Raw genomic sequence first — 18,738 nt, 5'->3', positions numbered from 1 at the left:
TCTCCTGAAGATGCTACAACAGCTGTTCCTGGATAGGTGTTTGTTTGTTCTGTCATACTAAGTGATTTCACAGGCTGCATTGAAGAATATGTAATAACTTTTATTAATTTTCAGTTAGAAACTGAACAAGAATAAACAACCTTTTAAACAATTAATCAGCAACACTCTTGTTTGCCCTCCAAATCCCAATGCACATCCTCATCCTCCCCTTTCTCGCATTTAAACTCACACAATTTTAGAACAGGAGTTGGTCTGAAGAGAGACAAAGGGACGCTGTATTTGTCTCACGAGGTCTCAGTTTCAGTAACACCCATCTCCTTGCCCAAGGTCAGGCTGTAAGCTCAGCGTCTATTCAGGACTTGGCCCCTTTTTGTTTGTCTGTAACTCCCAGACCCTCCCCGCCTCAGGCCAGCACCCAGGCCTGATGCTCTCCTGCAGGCCTCTCTGGGCAGACCCCAGGAAGGGCAGCACCAAGGCCCGACCTCAGTACAGCCACTGCCCTGAGGATCCAGCTTTGTGTCCGGGGGGAGCCAGTCGTGTTTTCTTTATGTGACAGCCTACTCCTGGTGGGGACACGAGGCTGCAAGAGCCTCAGGAAAGGGGACCCATATGGTGCAGGCCTCTCTGCTGCCTGGAAATGAACCTGTTAACAACCCATATCGTTACCTGTAGGGGCTACAGTTGGTCTCTTGTCTTTTTAGATCAAAGATTCCAGGGTTTTGTCTTTGGCTAGAAGTAACAAATTTTGGTTTGCAATGAGAAAAGACAGGTTAATTTAATATTATTCTCCAGCAAGTTTAGGGGACACTGTTACACTGATTCTGGTCCTAAAACCTTACAATCCTGACATTTCCATTATACCAAAGGTATCTTTGTTCTTTAGAGGGACTGCTTTTTCCTTCTACTTGTTAACTTTTAAATCATACAATAGTATTTAATAATTACCATAAATTTGTTGTTGCTTTTCTAACATTTTTACAGTATGATGATCCAATTTTTTCTCTTCTCTTGCAGCCTCCATCTGCGTTGCTACGGCTTTGGGAGGCTTGGTGCTATAGGGATGCTTTTTTTTTTTTTAACACGGGAGCAGCTTTTAGGTTGTCATATTTCATTGCTATTTGCTGCGTGGTTTCAGCCTTCGTTTACCAGGCAGTGTCTGCACGGCAGCGAACGCCCACTCCAGGGGGAGCGGCGCTGAGGCGTGAGGTGACGGCCCCGCTCCCCCAGCACAACCGGCTCCTGTAGCCGGCTCCTCGCACCGGCTCTGGGGCAAGAAACTCCCCACGAAGCGGCAGGAGGGTGACGGCTTTCAGGCACAAACCACCCTCACAGCTCCAGAGGCCGCAGCGGCGGCACCTCCCCTCAGCTGAGGCCGGCCCGGAGCCAGGACAGGCTCCGCCCGGCCGCCGCCCGCCATTCCGCGCCGCTCCGCCCCGGGGGCCGGTCGCGGCCTGGTTCCGGCCATCGCCGCGGGTTTTTCGGCCGAGGAGCTATGGAGGACGCCGATTACTTCGAAGGGAGCGCGGCGGAGTGGGGGAACGAAGCGGACGGGGGGGCGGTGAGAGCCGGCGGGCGCTGGGCCTGAAGCGGTCGGGGTTGGGGGGTCGCCATTCCGCCAGGCTGCTCTGGGGACCGGCGGGCTCCTGTCCCCTTTCTGGGGTCTGGGGGGCTTCGGGGGGCTCCGGGGCTTCTCCTCTCGCCCTGCCCGGCCGTGGGGGGAGGCCTGGCAGGGACTCGACGGGGACGGGCCGAGGCGAGAGGTGCCCAGCGTGGGTGTCCGCTCGGGGCTGTGGGACCTGGGTCTTGGGGGGGTTAAAAAGAAAGAAAACAATAGCAAGGTGCTGTTAGGTTTGCGCCTGCTCTGTTAAATCGTGCTTTTTTTCGTGAGTGGGTCGTGTGCTGTGGGTTAAGCGGGGAAGAACTGAGGTGACTGACCCGGCTGTGTTTGCAAACAGCAGGATGATGAGGATGGGGAGGGAGAGGATGATGCCGAAGTCCAGCAAGAATGCCTGAAGAAATTTTCAACTCCTGACTACATAATGGAGCCGTCTATATTTAACACGCTAAAAAGGTGAGTGCAGCTTGCTGTGCAGTGCTACTGTTTTGTATGGAAGTATGCAAAAATAAATGATGCTGTTATTTTCCCTTTATTTAGAGTTCCTTTCTTAATATAGTTTTCAAATTGTTTCAATATTGTTTTCAAATTGTTCTTTTCTAATTCTTTCATCAGATATTTCCAAGCAGGAGGTTCTCCAGAGAATGTCATCCAGCTTCTTTCTGAAAACTATACAGCAGTGGCACAGACTGTAAATTTGCTGGCAGAATGGCTCATTCAAACAGGTAGGATAGGTAATACTATATAATTTGGTTCTGTAGTCTGTCTTTCATCATAAATATGTGAATTAGTGGCAAATTTGATCAATTTCAAAAGTGGATCATATTAGAGTTGTTATCCTGTATGTGTACATGACTAAATTCTTTATGTGAAAGATGTCTTCAGGATGCATATTGCCATTCCTTTCTGTTCTTGTGTAACATCATAATACGTTGATTCTGTTCAGAGAATAAGTAATCTGTTTGTTTTTGTCAAAACTACTGATACCCAACATATTTAAAGCAGATGGACTCTAGCCTGCAGTAACGTGGGTTTGCGCACCAATCCTGGTAATCTCTTTTGTGTTTAGGATATTTTGGTATCACAGCTAGTGACAGTCTTGTGAGATGACTGGTATTGCTGTTAGCATGAGTGATGAAGAGAGCGAGAGAAAAGGGCTAGTGTAACCTGCCTATGATCCTAAGCATAGTTTGCATTTAGGAAAAATGACTGAGAATCTCAAAATCTGTACGTGTCTGTATCTGCGTGGCTTGAAAATAGAACTGATGGCTCTTCTCTCATCTTCTGCCTGTGGATAAATTTCTGGTAAATCACAGAGTAACTTCTGTTCTCATAATAGAACATTGTTGAAAATTTGAAAATTTTGCTGCCATGTTTGATTGGATTGCATCTGCCAAGTTTTTTGTTCCTTCTGTATAGGTGTTGAGCCAGTGCAAGTTCAGGAGACTGTGGAAAACCATTTAAAGAGCTTACTTATCAAGCATTTTGATCCTCGGAAAGCAGATTCCATCTTTACAGAGGAAGGAGAGGTATGCATGGAATCCATGTTGTTGTCTTTACATGACATGAGTGGATCCTGTATAGATGTCTTTGTGTGTTGGAGTAGTAGATGGTGGGGGATGGAAAACTGTCTTCTAAGCTGTTTAGTTAAACAACCGTTTTCAGAAAACCAGCTCTATTTCACTAGAGTTCTCAGGGGCTTAGAGAACTTAGAAAAGTGGAATGCATCCTTTGTTGTAATAAAGTCCTGCATAGCAACTGATTGGACTCCTGAGAGGTAAAAAGCTTACTTTTAATGATATTGACAAGTAGATATTCTTACTTTTATTTCTATTCCTTTAACCTTTTCAGACTCCAGCATGGCTTGAGCAAATGATAGCACACACTACATGGAGAGATCTCTTTTACAAGTTGGCAGAAGCCCATCCAGACTGTTTAATGCTTAATTTTACTGTGAAGGTAGTATGCTGAAGTGTAATAAATGAGACGTTCCATACCAGGTTAATTGTTCTGGCATCAAATGTTGGCTATAGTCTTGTCTGTATCTCATATGTGTTTCTGTTAATACTACTTATTCAAATGTCAGAACAGTACAAGTACATATTGGTGAGAGGAATTGTCCTACGAATTGTGAATGTAGTTTTCCAATTTGACCTACTGCTTTTTGAGATTTTTTTTTGCTCTGATCTGTGTTTGAAAATTGTGCATCATGTGTTTTCTAAATTGTATTTTTATGGTTACTGGGTTGTGAATTCAAAGGCTTTCAAGTCGGCCTTTGTTTTTATACAACAGTGAAACAAAAACTAGTTTGCTATTTAAGAGAAAAATAGCGAGAATGTCTATATCTCTAATTTTATTTTTATTGCCATGTCCTAGTGACTTGTTCCATTTTTGAAGAAGACTTGTAGTACAGAATGTCTTAAGCATCGGATACCTTTTATATAAATCATTTGCAGTGTTATTGGAATTCCCTTACTTTAGTGCTATAAGAACAGATTTATCTTGTGGGTGCTGGGAAACAGTTGTTTAAAGGTTCTTGCGCACTTTTTTTTTTCCCCAGTGACAGTTATTCTCCTGGACTTTTTGCACATGCATGCATGTGTGTGCGTAAGACCCTATTACTATATATTGTATTTATTACATATGTACATCCATATATATGTACACAAGTACCAAAAATAATTAATTTTTAATCTTGCTTTGTGGCTCTTGTTGGCATGCATATTTAATCTCACGTTAGGAGATAACATTCTCATATTGGAGGTGTAATTCATGTGAATAATTGTTGTTTCCTATGTGAACGAGAAGTTTATAACAATTTGTGGTGCAGTGGAACACTTCAGATCTTCATTGGCTTCTTCTTCTGTATTCTAAATGATGAACATGAATTCCAGCAAGTGTATGGAGAGGAAAATCTCACGTGTTCTTCTAGGCTTGTTAGGATATCTGAAATATCAACTCAAATAATATAGGTATTTAGTGATTTATTTATTCATTTACTTACTGGTTTTGTTATAGCTTATATCTGATGCTGGATATCAAGGGGAAATAACTAGTGTTTCAACAGCATGTCAGCAACTGGAAGTATTTTCCAGAGTCCTGCGCACATCTCTGGCAACAATTTTAGATGGAGGGGAAGAAAACCTTGAGAAAAACCTCCCTGAGTTTGCTGTAAGTTCTCTGTTCCTTCTTATGTGGGGAAAATTATTTTTTTCCTTTCCAGTTAGAATATACAAATCATTGTGGGACTGTGGAAAATCTTGACATCTTCTGAAGTCTTAGAGAATTTTATGAAAAGAAGCTATATATGAGTTAAAAAATATAAATTTGGTGATTCTGTCACCAGTCATGTTTTGAGCTGTGTATGTAACATTTCTTGCATTTCTTAAATGGATCGTATAAAGGAAAAACCGTCTTCTTTCACACTTAATGCAAGATCTAAGGATCAGTCTAATCAGTCCTCTGGCAAATTCTAATAATTGTTTTATCATCCATGTCAGTGTGAAAGTTGCCGTCTGAATCAACGTAGCGTTTGTTCTTTGTTATGAAATAGTGTAATGACTTTTGGATGGCTTTGGACTTGGTTTACTTTTTAAATATTGCCGAGTATGAGTAGGCTAAATTTTCCTCTCTAGCATCTAAAAAACATACATTCTCAATGTAGTCATTTCTTCTTGCGTGGTATCAGTGCACAGTGATAGACTATGCTTTTCTGTACTTTCGTCTTCCTTATCTTCCTTTTGTATTAGTAGATTGCATTGAAATCTTTGCTATTAAGGCAATGTAATCATAAAAACATATTTCTTTGTTTTCTGGTAATATTTTTCATGTGCGCCTTCACAGAAGATGGTTTGCCATGGAGAGCACACGTATCTTTTTGCTCAATCTATGATGTCCATATTAGCTCAAGAAGAGCAAGGAGGGTCAGCTGTCAGACGGATTGCTCAGGAGGTTCAGCGATATGCTCATGAAAAGCAAGTGCCTTTTATATTTATCAGTGAAACATAAGACACCATAATGTATAATCTGTTTCTTTTGCTCATTCCTGATTACCTTATACCGCAAAAGGAGAATTCTTAGTTTTTTATTCATTCTGTGGTAGTGTGAAATCACTTGCAACAGAGCAGTTCTTGTAGCAGGCTTCAATGTATAGAACAACAGAAAAGTTCCTTGTCCTGTACTGGGAGAACTGAAGTAGGAATAACAAAGAATTTATATTTCCATCTATTACAAAAATATTTATTTTTATTATTTGATGCACATTTTAGAAGTAAACCAGAAAAATACAGGCTTGTTTCTGTAATTACCCACGATAAGAGGTTCTGTCATCAGGTGTTGCATTACATAGGGTGAGGCTAGAACTAAATTGTCCAAGTAACGAAAATAAGTTCCTATGTATGTTTGTGTTATTCATCTAGAGGCCATGATGCTAGTCAAATCACTTTAGCGTTGGGTACTGCAGCCTCTTATCCTCGTGCGTGTCAGGCTCTTGGTGCAATGCTGTCCAAAGGAGCTCTGAATCCAGCAGATATCACTGTCTTGTTCAAAATGTTTACAAGCATGGACCCACCTCCAGTAGAACTGGTTAGTAGCTGTCTTCTTTTTAACCTCTGTAACTTTCTTCTGTTACCGTAGCATTCAAAAATCTGAGGTCTTATTGTGCTAAATGTATTGACACAAGATAGAATTTTATCACTCAGGCTCACCCATCTGTAATTTTAAATAATGTATAAATGTGAGACTACTATTTGTATTGTATTTTGCATTAGCTTCTTCTTTTTTTTTTTATCATTCCAATCTGCCTTTTTACATATAATTGATTAATTTAAAGAACTTCCCAATAGGAAGGAAGTAAAGATGGCAAGGAATTCACTTCCTTCTTTAAAACAAAAAATTATATCAATTTTGCATTTTGTTATAAGCAGTCGTAAATGGCATGTTCTAACATGGGTTCTGGTAACAAATGGTGGCATTTAGATACTTGAGTAATACAGTTTCTAACTTGCTGCTCTTTTGTGCGCTTTTTGTGTGCCAGTGTCAAAAGTCCAGGTCTCTTCTGAAACCACCTAGCTTATTCCTGAGGAGGAATTTGATAAATCTTGCTCTATGAGAGACACATCAGATGTAAAAAAATTGTATTTTTCTCTTAATTCTCAGACTCTAATAAACCATTCATTTTCTTCAGATTCGAGTACCTGCCTTTCTGGACCTCTTCATGCAGTCATTGTTTAAGCCAGGTGCTAAGATCAACCAGGACCACAAGCACAAATACATTCACATACTGGCATATGCAGCTAGTGTAGTAGAGATGTGGAAAAAGGTAATGTTCAGTTCTGTGCGTAACGTTTTCTTTTCACCTATGGTGGTATAACTGTGCTGAAGAAAATGGTTGGTCATTAAGTGGCTCAGTTTAAAATGATATGTTCAGCTTGGTTTGTTTATTTTATGAAATGTTTCAGGCTTCACATGTGAGTTTTTGGAAGAAAAAAGTATCAATGAGCTGGGAATTAGATAAAGCAAATGTCCTTCTATTGCAGCTCATTGATACTTGTTTCTTCTAAAACTTGCCTGTGAGTCTAACTTTGAGAAATACAATGTAGTCTTAGGGTTATGGCTAGCTACAATTCCTTTCCTTAAGTAAACAAAGACTCCCTGTATATTTGTGTCTCTTGCATTTGAACTTTGTATTTTGTCAGAACAAGAGAGTCAGCATAAACAAGGATGAACTCAAGTCAACTTCAAAAGCCATTGAAACTGTTCACAACCTGTGTTGCAATGAGAACAAAGGAGCATCAGAGTTGGTTGCAGAACTGAGCACTCTCTATCAGTGCATCAGGTAAGCAGAGAGATTGGTCCCAAGTTTCCATTTCTGGAAGGAAATTAGTATTTAGGAGAGAAAGTACTGCTAAAGGGAAGTGCCTTTGTGGGCAGCTCTGTGAGAATGTCCACACCGTAGAATGGGTGAATATGTGGTCTAAAAGTAACTTTCAAAACTGTACATTTGATTCCTTGGAATCTTTCCCTCATGAGGACAGGAATTCTGGCTTCCGTTGCAAACTGCACCTCTTGTGTTGTAGAGCATCTTGGCTCTGCCAAGAAATGGCTCTGCCATTGGAAAAAGGTGACAGATTACTTTGTCTTCCTAATGCAGCTTTCTTAGCAATAGATGCATCCTTTCTTCTCCTCTCAGTAGTATGAAATAGCAGATATTGAATAAACTGGATCAAACTCGGGGTGTATGTGAATTATGTTGCCTGCTTTTAGCATTTGGTGCTGAGCCGGGAGTGTCTTTTGTAGAAAGAATTATTCTCCAGCTTTTTTATTTATATTTTTGGTGAAGACTGCTCTTGATGTATACTGGCAACTCTTCAAGTAAAACTTCTCAAGCTTTATTAATTCTGTTTTAAGTTAAACTATGAAAATCTAGTAATCATTAGAATATGCTGGAAGATGGTGATTGTTTGGATGCTCCTGTTCTAAAGTGACCTCTTTTTCTGTAGGTTTCCAGTGGTGGCAATGGGTGTGTTAAAGTGGGTGGACTGGACAGTGTCAGAACCACGATACTTCCAGCTGCAGACTGATCATACCCCGGTTCATCTGGCATTACTGGATGAGGTAAAAGTGTACAGATAAACCTGGCTGGAGAGCAAAAGCGTTTTTTATCCTTGTTACTAGAATTACATCCAGTTCATGGAATGCCTATCATTTACAGTAAATATACAAAGATGAATCTGTTTCTATTTAGAGTTAATTGTTTGGTTTTGTCAGCTCAGCATTATTTATATTAGGGAAATTTGGGCATTACAGAAAGAAGCGGTGGTATACTTGTCTAACAGAATTTACATCTGGCAATAAACATCAGTGTAAACTTGTCTAATAAGAGCAGCACATTGTTTTTTAAATTGAAGTTCTGTTGATCTTACTTTATCTTGTTTGCAGATCAGTACGTGCCATCAGCTGCTTCATCCCCAGGTTCTACAACTTCTTGTCAAACTCTTTGAAACAGAACATTCACAGCTTGATGTAATGGAGCAGGTGATTCTCAAAGGATTCAGTATTTGCATTCCTTTGTATTACTTATGCTTTCTTAGGGTAACTGCTGTTATCACAGCAGTTCTAAGAGTTATGAACGTGATCATGATTAATAAGTATCATAGCAGATATTGAATCTATAAGAATGAACAATGAAAATTGTACGCTTTTGAGAGTATATTTCTAATGTATTGGTTTGCCTCCTGCACCCTGCTCCCTTCCCCTCCTTATCAGCTGGAATTGAAGAAGACACTCCTGGATAGAATGGTGCACTTACTCAGTCGAGGATACGTCCTGCCTGTTGTCAGCTATATCCGCAAATGCCTGGAGAAGCTAGACACAGATATCTCTCTCATCAGATACTTTGTTACAGAGGTCAGCAGCAAAAAAAAATGTGTTTACTAACATGTAGAAATAAACTTTAATATCAGTTGTATGTTTGGATGGATACCACATCAGCTTGCCTCAAATTCAAAAATACTTGAAGATAAGAGATGGGTTTCCAAGCAATGTATGTAATATTGGTATTCACAAGGACATGACTTAGTCGTACTGTATCTTGACTTCTGATAGTATTAAGGTAGTTGTAGAGTACCACAAGAATGCATAATCAATTACTTGTATGGACAATAAAAGGTCTTAAAAGTCCAACTACTTATATGCTTTTGAGACGAGTATTGTGAATTAAGTAATATTTCTAGTATACACCTAATGGGAAGAATAATCCAATTTTGTCTACAATTTCAGGTATTGGACGTGATTGCTCCTCCATATACCTCAGACTTTGTACAGCTTTTTCTTCCAATCTTGGAGAACGAAAGTATTGCAGGTACTATTAAAACAGAAGGTGAACATGATCCTGTCACTGAGTTTATAGGTAAGTCATGCTTATTCATTGCACATCTCCTTCCTTGTGTATTTGTTACAGTTTGTAAATAATATTTAGCAGCAGGATTGCTAAAAATAAGAACGCTTGCCAGATACTTTGACAGATTATTTCCCTTTTGTGGGCCTGTGTTTAGCAATTTTTCTTTAATCAAGAATCTCTAGGTAGTAGTTGAAGAACTTGAAGACAAATACTGCTTTTGGAGAGCTGACACTGTAGTAAAGAAAAAAGTAAGGAAGTAGTCTTTCATAGTACACTCATTTCCTGGGGGGAGGAAAAAAGACCTGCTCAGACCCTAAAATCCTAGTTAATAGATAATGCAGAAATTCACATGCAGACAGATAAATCACAGTAATATACTGAATACTTTTTTTCTTCTTTTTTAAGCTCACTGCAAATCTAACTTTATTATGGTGAACTAAGCAGTGGAAAAATCAAGAATGCAGAGCACATCAGAGCACATGATCACTACTTTGACATACTCTCCACCAGTAAGGTTCTATAACTGGGCAACACAGCAACAACAACAACAAAAAGAGAAAGAAAGGGCTGAAGGGCATTTGGTTGACTTGCATGGTGACCTTGAGGTTTATATCAGAGGACTGTTAATGTAATTTGGAAAACAAAATAATACTGAAGGATTTTCTGTTATTAAACACATTGATATAAATCTGAATATTCTGAAGTGGGTAGCAGGAGACACACAAACCTGTCTCAAAGAATGCTCTTTTCAGTTACTTGCGAAACTTGTCCCTGATTCTTCATGTGTAGTATACAAAACCTGAAGAATGGGGAAGGTAGTTCCTAATTAACACATCTTGCAGGTAGTTCTCTGAAGACTAAAAATCTTGAATGCTATAGGCTTTGATCTTGTGAGTTAGGAAGAAAAAAATGGAAAAAGCATGATTACCTCTGTGCTGCAGAGTCCATGATGCCTTTCTCACTTCTGTATTTTAGTAAAATTCTAAATATCCTATATATGTACTGCTATGAGAAAACACGTTTTACATAATAGAGGTTGAGTTGTAACAATCAAGGTTAGTTTTGTATTAACAGATGGATCCGATGTGTGATATCTTTCAGAATCTATTTTTTTTTTTAAATAGATGCATCAAATGTTACTGGTAAGTTTCATTACCACATCAGAATTCTCTTGCTGTCCAAAAATCGTGCGTGCAAAAGCTTCATTACTGTGATGTGGCTTGCTTTTTTTTTTTTTTAAATACTTCTCTGTACTCTGTCTGGGTTGATGCTAAACAGTTGGGGATACCCCCAAGATTACAATGTACCTTTAAATAAAGGTCTTTTCTTTTCCAGAGACTTCTTTCAGAGACCACTATTTGTTTCTGTTCATCGGCCTGGATTTCTCTTTGTACATAGAAATATTATTTAAAAGGGGTATAGCCAAGACTATTTGCGCTTTTCCAAGCGCATCTACTTCCCAAGGAACCTATTTTCTAAAAGACAAAGGTGACATTTTAAATCAACTTGCTGTAAATTTACAATCTAAATTGCTTTTGCTCTTTTCTGCTGTCACTGATTTATGAAGGGGAACTCTAGGCTACCATGACAATTTGAGACAGAAGTCGATTGTATAGATTCTTCATTCCTTTCTAAAAGGAGTGCATCTTTCCTTTCCTCAGCCAGTCTTTCACATGACTTTTTTTTTTCCAAATGGACGTTTAAAGCTCCCCTTCTTTGCACATCTTTTAAATGTCTTGCTACTTAAACTTGCATGAGACCTACTCTTCATAATATTTTCAGTAGAATTCACACACAAGTTTGGTTTGTTTTAGACCCTGGCTTCCTTTCTTAGTAGAATTAGTAACTGCAAAAACAACTTACCCTACAGCTCTTCCTTTTTTGGTGTGTAGCGCTGCCTCATATACTGTCTTCGTGATAATCAAGAGCAGTTTGTTACTGTCTCCATCACAAAGCTGACAGCTGTTCAAAGCAGACTTCTCCTTTTCTCATTGTTCAAGTTTCATATCACTTCCTTTACACATTCGAGTTCCTCTGCGCTCATGGCTTATCATGATATTAAGCTAGTTGAAACTTCCGTGATGCTGCTGTCAGTACTATTATACTCCCCCGTCCTTCTGCTGAATAGGACCTAACTTACAGTAGGTATTGCAGCTTGGCAGAATTAATCTTATTGTCACTGTGGAGTCATTTTACTATGACAAAGGAAAGCCAAGGAAGTAGCTGGAACTAACCAATGCACAGCATGAGATTCTTGATTACCTTTTGCCTAGAGTTAAACATCTATTCCAGTCTTCTTTAAAACTGAAGAGGTGAATAGTAGATGATCAACAGCTAATCATTAGAGTACGATTCTTGTACATAGGAACCCAGAATTAGGGCCAAATCAACCAGATCTAAAACATGTTCTTTGATATCTGATAATCAGAATAGCACAATGACCTTGACTCAATGACTATCAGCACTATTGTTTCATGGATCTTAGCCATTCTGTTAAGCATAACAGTCTCTTACTATAAGCAGTCCTCTCTTGCTTTCACAGATAAAACCAAGGTAAGTTGGAGAAACTACCTAGTAAGAGGCAGCAGTCTTTCCTGAAGCTGTCTCTATCATCTCCCCCCCACACACACTTTGCTATACCACTAAAAAGCTTTAACTTAGAGGCTTGAGTGAGGCATAATTCACAGTAGCATGGCTTTTGGAGATTAATTTAAAAAGGTATTCCACACTAACTGAATGTCTCTCTTCTCCCTTGATCACTACCTTCGAGGTTTCCTCATTGCTTGTATCTCAGTCTCCACTGTGGGTAGAATTAATATTATCTCATTTGATTTGTTTTTAAAACCATCATAGTTTGCTACATACCAGATTGTTGAACAACCCTGTCACAAGAATAAGCCCAGTAAAAACAGTACCATCCTGGGTAAGGGTTTGGGTAACTAGTCTGCCACATGAGAATGCTTGTTATGTACAATAATAAAATGTAACTGAAGACATGTATTAATAAGCTCTTACATTGTAAACACAATTGTAAAAGAGAACATTGTCAGTTTATTAAATGTAATGAGCAGTGCCACTTAATATGGCACTGATTGCCACTTAGTAATTGACTTATTTTTAAGGAATAGAATTTGCTACCTTTCCTCATATTAGTGAGCATGAGAAGAGCTCTGTCTTGTGGCAGGCTAGACTTTGCCTCTAGGAGAAAAGTAGTACAGATAGTCATATATTAAAGCAAAAAAAAAAAAGAAATAGAGCAAAAAAAGACTTAGTAGATAAGTACTTTTAACATCTTTTTATCAACATTCCTCTTATAATTTTGGTTGGATAAAAGCAACAGCATCACACGAGACTTGCAGCAATATTTTTTCACCATGTAGCTGAAGATGCAACAGGGAGATTTAGTTTTTGAATGTAAAATATCTGGTCTTAGCTTTGTTTTTATAGCTGCATAATTGTATAATATTTGCTCACTACTGTTAGTTTAGCGTAAGTATAGTGCGCATAGTTTTTTAGTTACATCTGCATAATTTGTATTTTAAAAATGTATATTTATACACAAATTTACATATAGTTTCTGTAAGACAATATGATTTAAATACTGTGCATCAGAGCAGACAACACTTTTTCATGGGTAAATTACTTTAATTTTTAAATTTTTAGTAGTTATCTGAAGGCAACCTGTATTTTATTTTTAATACTGTGTGTTGTGTTATCTGGACTAATTTTGTAAACTGCCTGAAAGTTCAACTGTGAAAGTTTTAGACTATTCTTTAAACATAAAAATGTACAGTATAGAATCAAGGAAGTAAAACATCTCCATACGCACAGTCCTCTTCAATAGCAAGATTGTACTGTGCTCCTCTTCCACCTTTATATGCACTTGTCACAATTCTCAGCCATCCTCTTTCACCCTGTAGAGAATTAATTTGCATTAGTATAAGCAGAGACATTGTGATTCAGAAAACACACGCTAACTATGCTATTGAATCTTCTTTGTTTTCCAAATGTGAATGGTTTAGAAGTGAAGCTAGGAATTCACTTAAGAAGTATAGCGCTACATTCATAGAACAGCCTTTTTTGAAGGGGCAGTCTGCTTCTGTTCTATATATGATTTGATTTTTGCCTACAACTAACAGATTTATGGTGGCCCATAACAGGAGGTGCATATCCATGAAAGGGCAGCATTTAGGATTGAGTTGACATTACCTAAGAAACTTTAACCAAGTATCTGTCTTCAGCTTAGTTAAATTTTTTCTTTGAATTAAACTTTAAATTAAAAAAAAAAGTTTTACTCTTTCTACCTGCAAGCTGCCTTTGCAGCATCCTCTTAGCAAGTGCGTAAAACTCCACCTTTCCTCTAAAGCAGTGCTGCAAACATATTTCTTCCCATGTTTCCTTACCCAGGGTTCACCCCAAGAATTACGAACAATCCAGTATTCTGTTCCATTTTCTACACCCCAGCCGGCCACAGATACAATATGATTCACGGTAGGTGAAGGGTTGTACTCTGTATAGAGTCCTCCAGTATAAGCATCCAACTTTTTAGTAGCCATTATACCACAGCTGTAATAAAACAGAGCAAACATTTTTATACACAGGAATCAGGGTGGGAGCCTGGCTAAAAATCTATTTTCTTGCATTTTGACTTCTGAGCTCAGTTTTATACGAACAAGTTAAAGTCTGCATATTAGTGCAGGGCTGCTACTATCTGCTCAATTGGAGAAGTACACTTCAGTCATTAAACTGAATTCCAAGCATTTCAGTCCAAATATTACTAGTAAATAAATTTTTTTTTTACCTAATTGGTCCATTCTTATAGATTTCTGCCATCATTTTTTCCCTTCCACTGACAGAACCATAGTCAGCAACTTTCCAGAGAGTGTAGTTCTTTATCACATGGCATTCTCCAAAAGTGACACAGGTTCCACACTGGTTAAACTTCTTGCACTCTACAAAGAGAAAGATTATCACCACAAGATAATGCTTTTCTTCCCGTGAATTAACAACACACTGAGCTTTTTTCTTTTAACTTCATTTGAGGTAGATACTAAAAAGAATAATTACTTATCTCCAATGAACTAATTCTTTCTGGAAATTACACTTAAAGTCTCTACAATCACTAGTTATTATTCTTTACTTCATTGGCACAACTGCTTAGAGAAAGTTATTCGATTGTGCTTCTCTATAAATATAGACACTATTCCAGCAATACTGGAAACAAAGGTTTCATTCCTCCTTTGTTTAGGTTGACTCTTTCAAGTATTTTACTACATTAGAGATTGTATATCGCAGACTTAAAAGATTGAGTTTAAACACTTCAGCTGGTGCAAACTTGTCTGGACATGATTTCATGTTATGCTGTCTAGACAGAGACCTGTAAGGAAAATCTGTCAGTCAAACAGCTGGTACTACACTGAAAGGCAGGAATCAGTAAATTGGAAAAAAAAACACAGAAAATGATCATTTCTCTATATTAAAATCTGCCAAATCTGGGCTGAAGCCCTACACAGCAAAGAAAATAGGCATTGTACTTTGATTCTTAGCTTGGTAGTTGTTACAGGTCTCATCTGGAATGCCATGGTCATGGGCATACATCCAAACACCCGTGTGGTCTCCACCTTCACAGGATCCTGCATTAGCGCAATCAATCACATTTTGTACGGAGAGGTAGGCAGAAGGCCATGCACCTTTTCTCTTTATGTTGATTCGATCTGCAATTATAAGCAATCAGTAAACGTTAGTGGAATATGTGTGCTGTTACAAGTATTGAAACACCCTCGTCTTCATTGAACCTGTGACTATTTGCAGACAACCGTGTTTGTGGTTGGAAAAGCCTCAGTTATAGGTCATGCTATGTGTCTCAATACCTAGCTTAAATAGGCAGGCTGAGTTTTTGTGGGTTTTCATTACAAGTTTTTTCCATTAAAAGCTCATCAAAAAGATGCAAATGAGTAAGATCCATTTAAACCCTTTAAGTACTCTAGAGTTCTTAATTCAAGTCACAATGTCTGAAAACTAGATCTATTTCCTGGCCTTTAAATGCACATCATGAAACCAGCTCTCTCTCTCTCCAGAAGTAAAGAGTTATGTATAAACTCATGCAGACAGTCATAAGCTCAGGCAGCCCAGGTTTCTGGGAGACAGTTGTCACAAGCCTAAAGCAAGGAAGAGCTTTCAGAAGTACATCCACACTGCTGAGTAAACATCTCACCATTATTCTGCCATCTCAGACTGACATCACCATCCTACTGCCTTATTTTGCCTGAAAGAGCTAGCTAGCTTGGCTTCCTAATCAACATTTATAAACTACTTCTCACAAGGTATTAACTGGCTTAAATCATGCAACTGTAGTACTTTTAATCCTATTAGTACTAGTGACATTCAATTCTACTTTGACAGAGAACTGGGGGAGTGCTCTGTATGAATTAGCAAGGCATTATCCCAGCGTAGACTTTCAGCAAGAACAGAAGGAATGAATGCTTTAGGTACCCAATGCACATGCATGCACAGCTACATACACAATAAAGTTTTACCAAAAGTTAGATAAAATTTAGCAGCTTCTTAGCTATATATCTTAGTACTGCGCTACATCATGGCAGCCTTCATAAACATCTATATTGTATTGCTTAAGAACAGAGACTTTACAGTTGCTTCTGTCTCCTCACACACGTGCATTGTCTCCCTATTTCTGCAGTACTTCCTCCATTTCTCCTTCACAGCTAATCCTCTTAAAACATCCTATGCAAACAACTTCTCCAGTATGTTACTAAGTCAAAGCAGTTACATACAAGTCATAATATATTCTCTCTAGAGAAAGCGTTTCTCCAATTAACATAAACCTCTACTTCCGTTTTCCCAAGAAAAGGGCAGACATATCCATCTGCTGAAAGTTGCGTCTGCATGCTGCGGTAGACATTCATTTAAATAACAGGGCTCTTTAAGGTAATACTGTGTAGGCCCTTCCCACCAAGGCAACTCCTTTCATTTCCTCATAGCTAGGCACTGCTGGAGCAGCATGCAGCCCCTTGCTGCTTCAGAGGGTGCAGCAGCCAGAGGTACAGACAGAGGGAAGGGGACACACTTACTGCTTTATATCTGCTCCTACCATCACCACCCCTCCAAGGTGAGGGACAGTACACCCAGTTCCTACTCCAGGCCCTGAACAACAGTTCGGCAGGAGCTATAAATGTAATCCCTCTGCAAACAGCTTTTTAACCATCCCAGTATTCCCCTTCCCCACCCCCCACCCCCCCCACACACACATAGTTTTGGGAGGGTGGGGACAGCCTTTGTCTGGTTGCTTTCTCTACCGAAGCCTTCCGCTGCCAACTTAGCCTTTGTCCTTTTCCTGGGGTATTCACAGATGTCTAAGCTTGGTTTTGCTACATTAGTCACTGCAGCAACTTGGCACTTTTTTTCCTTTACATCAGCTATTTTGTAACCTTAAGATAAACTTCCTTGCTTAGCAAGAAATATTTAAATCACTGAGGGCAACACCTTGGCTGGTGAGGAGGTAGCATACAGCCCAGCACATACCTGCTAAGGCGCTGGTGCTCCCGTGGGCCCAGCAGGACCCGCAGTACTGCGGGATGTGCTGGTTCCGAGTGGTGCTGGCGTAGTTGATGCCGTTAACATTTCTCCAGTCCCAGCTTTCTGGTAGCGTGGAGACGTCCAGGTACTCATGAGGCCGGGGGTAGGTTCTGCACGGAGACAGAAAGAGTGAGCTTCCCTCGTTACCAATCCGTATATTTTCAGGCAAATGAGGGGAAATTAAAAAATAAAAATTAAAAAAAAGTAAAGGTGGGGTGGGAATTAAAAATGAAAAAAAAAAGCCAAGGACTCCCAGCCTTTCGCAATGTGACGCCGGTCACGTGCCCACGGACAACGTGACCGGGCTCTCTCGCCCGTGAGGTGCCCGGAGGGCTGTGAGGGGGTGAGGGCTGCCCCGGAGCCCCCCCCGGAGCCGCCCTTGCCCCTCTCGGTCCCTGTGGCTGATCCCCGGGCTCCCCCTCAGCACCGCCGAACCCCGGGGCGGGCACCCATGGGACGGGCGGGCAGCCCTCAGCCGGCTCGGAACAGCTCACCTCAGCCCCAGGGCCCTGCGCGGTGCCGGCCGGTAGCAGCTCTGCCCCTCCCTGAAGTAGAGGCCGGCCCGGCAGGCGCCGAAGCAGCCCGCGAGCAGCAGCAGCAGGGAGGCGAGGAGCCGGGCCGGGCCCTCCATGCTGGGACGGCAAAACCTTCCTGAGGAGCCCGGCCCCGGCGCTGATTTAAGGGCGGCGGGAGGGGCCTTGCCGTGGGCGGGCCCGGCCGGCTGCCCCCCGGGGAGCCGCTGAGGGGAACCCCTGGCGCTGGGTTCGGTGGTGGAGAGGCGTGGAAGGCTGGCGACGAGCGTGTAATTAATTTCTGAGGGGTGTAATTAATTTCTGAGGGGAGAAGGAGTGAGTGTAATGAGAGAGCTCAACTGGCCGGGCCCGCTCTGCTCCCTGCCTCTGGATCAGGGCAGCCGCAGCCCGCTCGGCTGGTGCGTTGTGCTGGCTTCCCTCTGGTGCTGCTGGAAGGTCTCCGTCTCACATGCTTAAAACCGAGTAATTTTGGTTTAAAACAAGCACATACACACACACAAAGAAAAAGCTGTTAAAATAGTGCCATGAGTCAATAAATACAGTGGCTATCAGTGCACGGTTTGTGACAGGAGGACCTGTACCTGTGACATGCAGACCCTGTGTGAATGGGATACGGGTTTCTTTGCCTTCAGACTGATACATCAGTGTCATGTAACGCTGTAACCAGCAACTGTGTGATTACATATAGCAGGCAGGTTTGGTTTTTTTTTCTAGTTTTGCAGTCTCAAGTTTTGAATTTTTAAGCCCTCTTATAGTAGAGTTTAAAGAGGAATACAGGCCCTTGCACAGGCATGTCTGTTGCTAATGCATGCTGTGTTGGTACAAGCAAGCAAACAAAACAAAACAGAAACAAAAACCCCAGCCCAGCAAACAAAAAACATGGCTTGTTTGTGGTCTTACACCCATCACCAGGGCTTTGGTATCTCGGGCCCACTCAGGGCAGTGGAAGCAGTGGGCAGGCTGATAACAGACGCTGCAGGGCAGGAGGGTAGGAGTCTGCCCAGTGCCAGGCTGCCCCTAATCGCCTCTGTGCCGAAAGGTGCTCAGAGCCAACCCTTCTGCCACATCCTCCTCTTTCTCTTGAGACACACACTGCT

The 18,738-nt window shown here is 40.6% G+C and overlaps 2 protein-coding genes across 4 annotated transcripts; one reads left to right on the top strand and one right to left on the bottom strand.

The window, feature by feature from the left end:
* Nucleotides 1–1,197: 1,197 nt before the first annotated feature.
* Nucleotides 1,198–10,849, top strand: NELFCD (negative elongation factor complex member C/D). 3 transcript variants are annotated; one of them, XM_050714032.1, is made up of 15 exons: nt 1,198–1,558; nt 1,959–2,071; nt 2,231–2,340; nt 3,035–3,144; nt 3,467–3,574; nt 4,634–4,786; nt 5,459–5,589; nt 6,034–6,199; nt 6,801–6,935; nt 7,312–7,451; nt 8,116–8,230; nt 8,555–8,650; nt 8,882–9,022; nt 9,395–9,524; nt 9,921–10,849. In XM_050714032.1, the coding sequence occupies exons 1-15, from the start codon at nt 1,493–1,495 to the stop codon at nt 9,953–9,955; spliced, it is 1,749 nt and encodes a 582-aa protein (XP_050569989.1). In that variant the 5' UTR covers nt 1,198–1,492; the 3' UTR covers nt 9,956–10,849. The 3 variants fall into 3 exon arrangements, with proteins under 3 accessions (XP_050569989.1, XP_035403835.1, XP_050569988.1); XM_035547942.2 differs by having other exon boundaries at nt 1,956–2,071; XM_050714031.1 differs by lacking the exon at nt 9,921–10,849 and having other exon boundaries at nt 1,404–1,558; nt 1,956–2,071; nt 9,395–9,914.
* A 1,946-nt stretch (nt 10,850–12,795) lies between these two features.
* CTSZ (cathepsin Z) lies at nt 12,796–18,092 on the bottom strand. Its single transcript, XM_035547943.2, has 6 exons — nt 17,603–18,092; nt 17,055–17,218; nt 15,050–15,229; nt 14,317–14,467; nt 13,919–14,081; nt 12,796–13,429 (listed from the first exon to the last, which is right to left on the bottom strand). The coding sequence occupies exons 1-6, from the start codon at nt 17,737–17,739 to the stop codon at nt 13,316–13,318; spliced, it is 909 nt and encodes a 302-aa protein (XP_035403836.1). The 5' UTR covers nt 17,740–18,092; the 3' UTR covers nt 12,796–13,315.
* Nucleotides 18,093–18,738: the final 646 nt, after the last annotated feature.

The sequence above is a fragment of the Cygnus atratus genome, chromosome 16 (assembly GCF_013377495.2).
Source record: "Cygnus atratus isolate AKBS03 ecotype Queensland, Australia chromosome 16, CAtr_DNAZoo_HiC_assembly, whole genome shotgun sequence".
NCBI classification, from domain to species: Eukaryota; Metazoa; Chordata; class Aves; order Anseriformes; family Anatidae; genus Cygnus; species Cygnus atratus.
The sequence above is the reverse complement of the archived record's forward strand: the minus strand, read 5'-3'. Positions and strand labels throughout refer to the sequence as shown.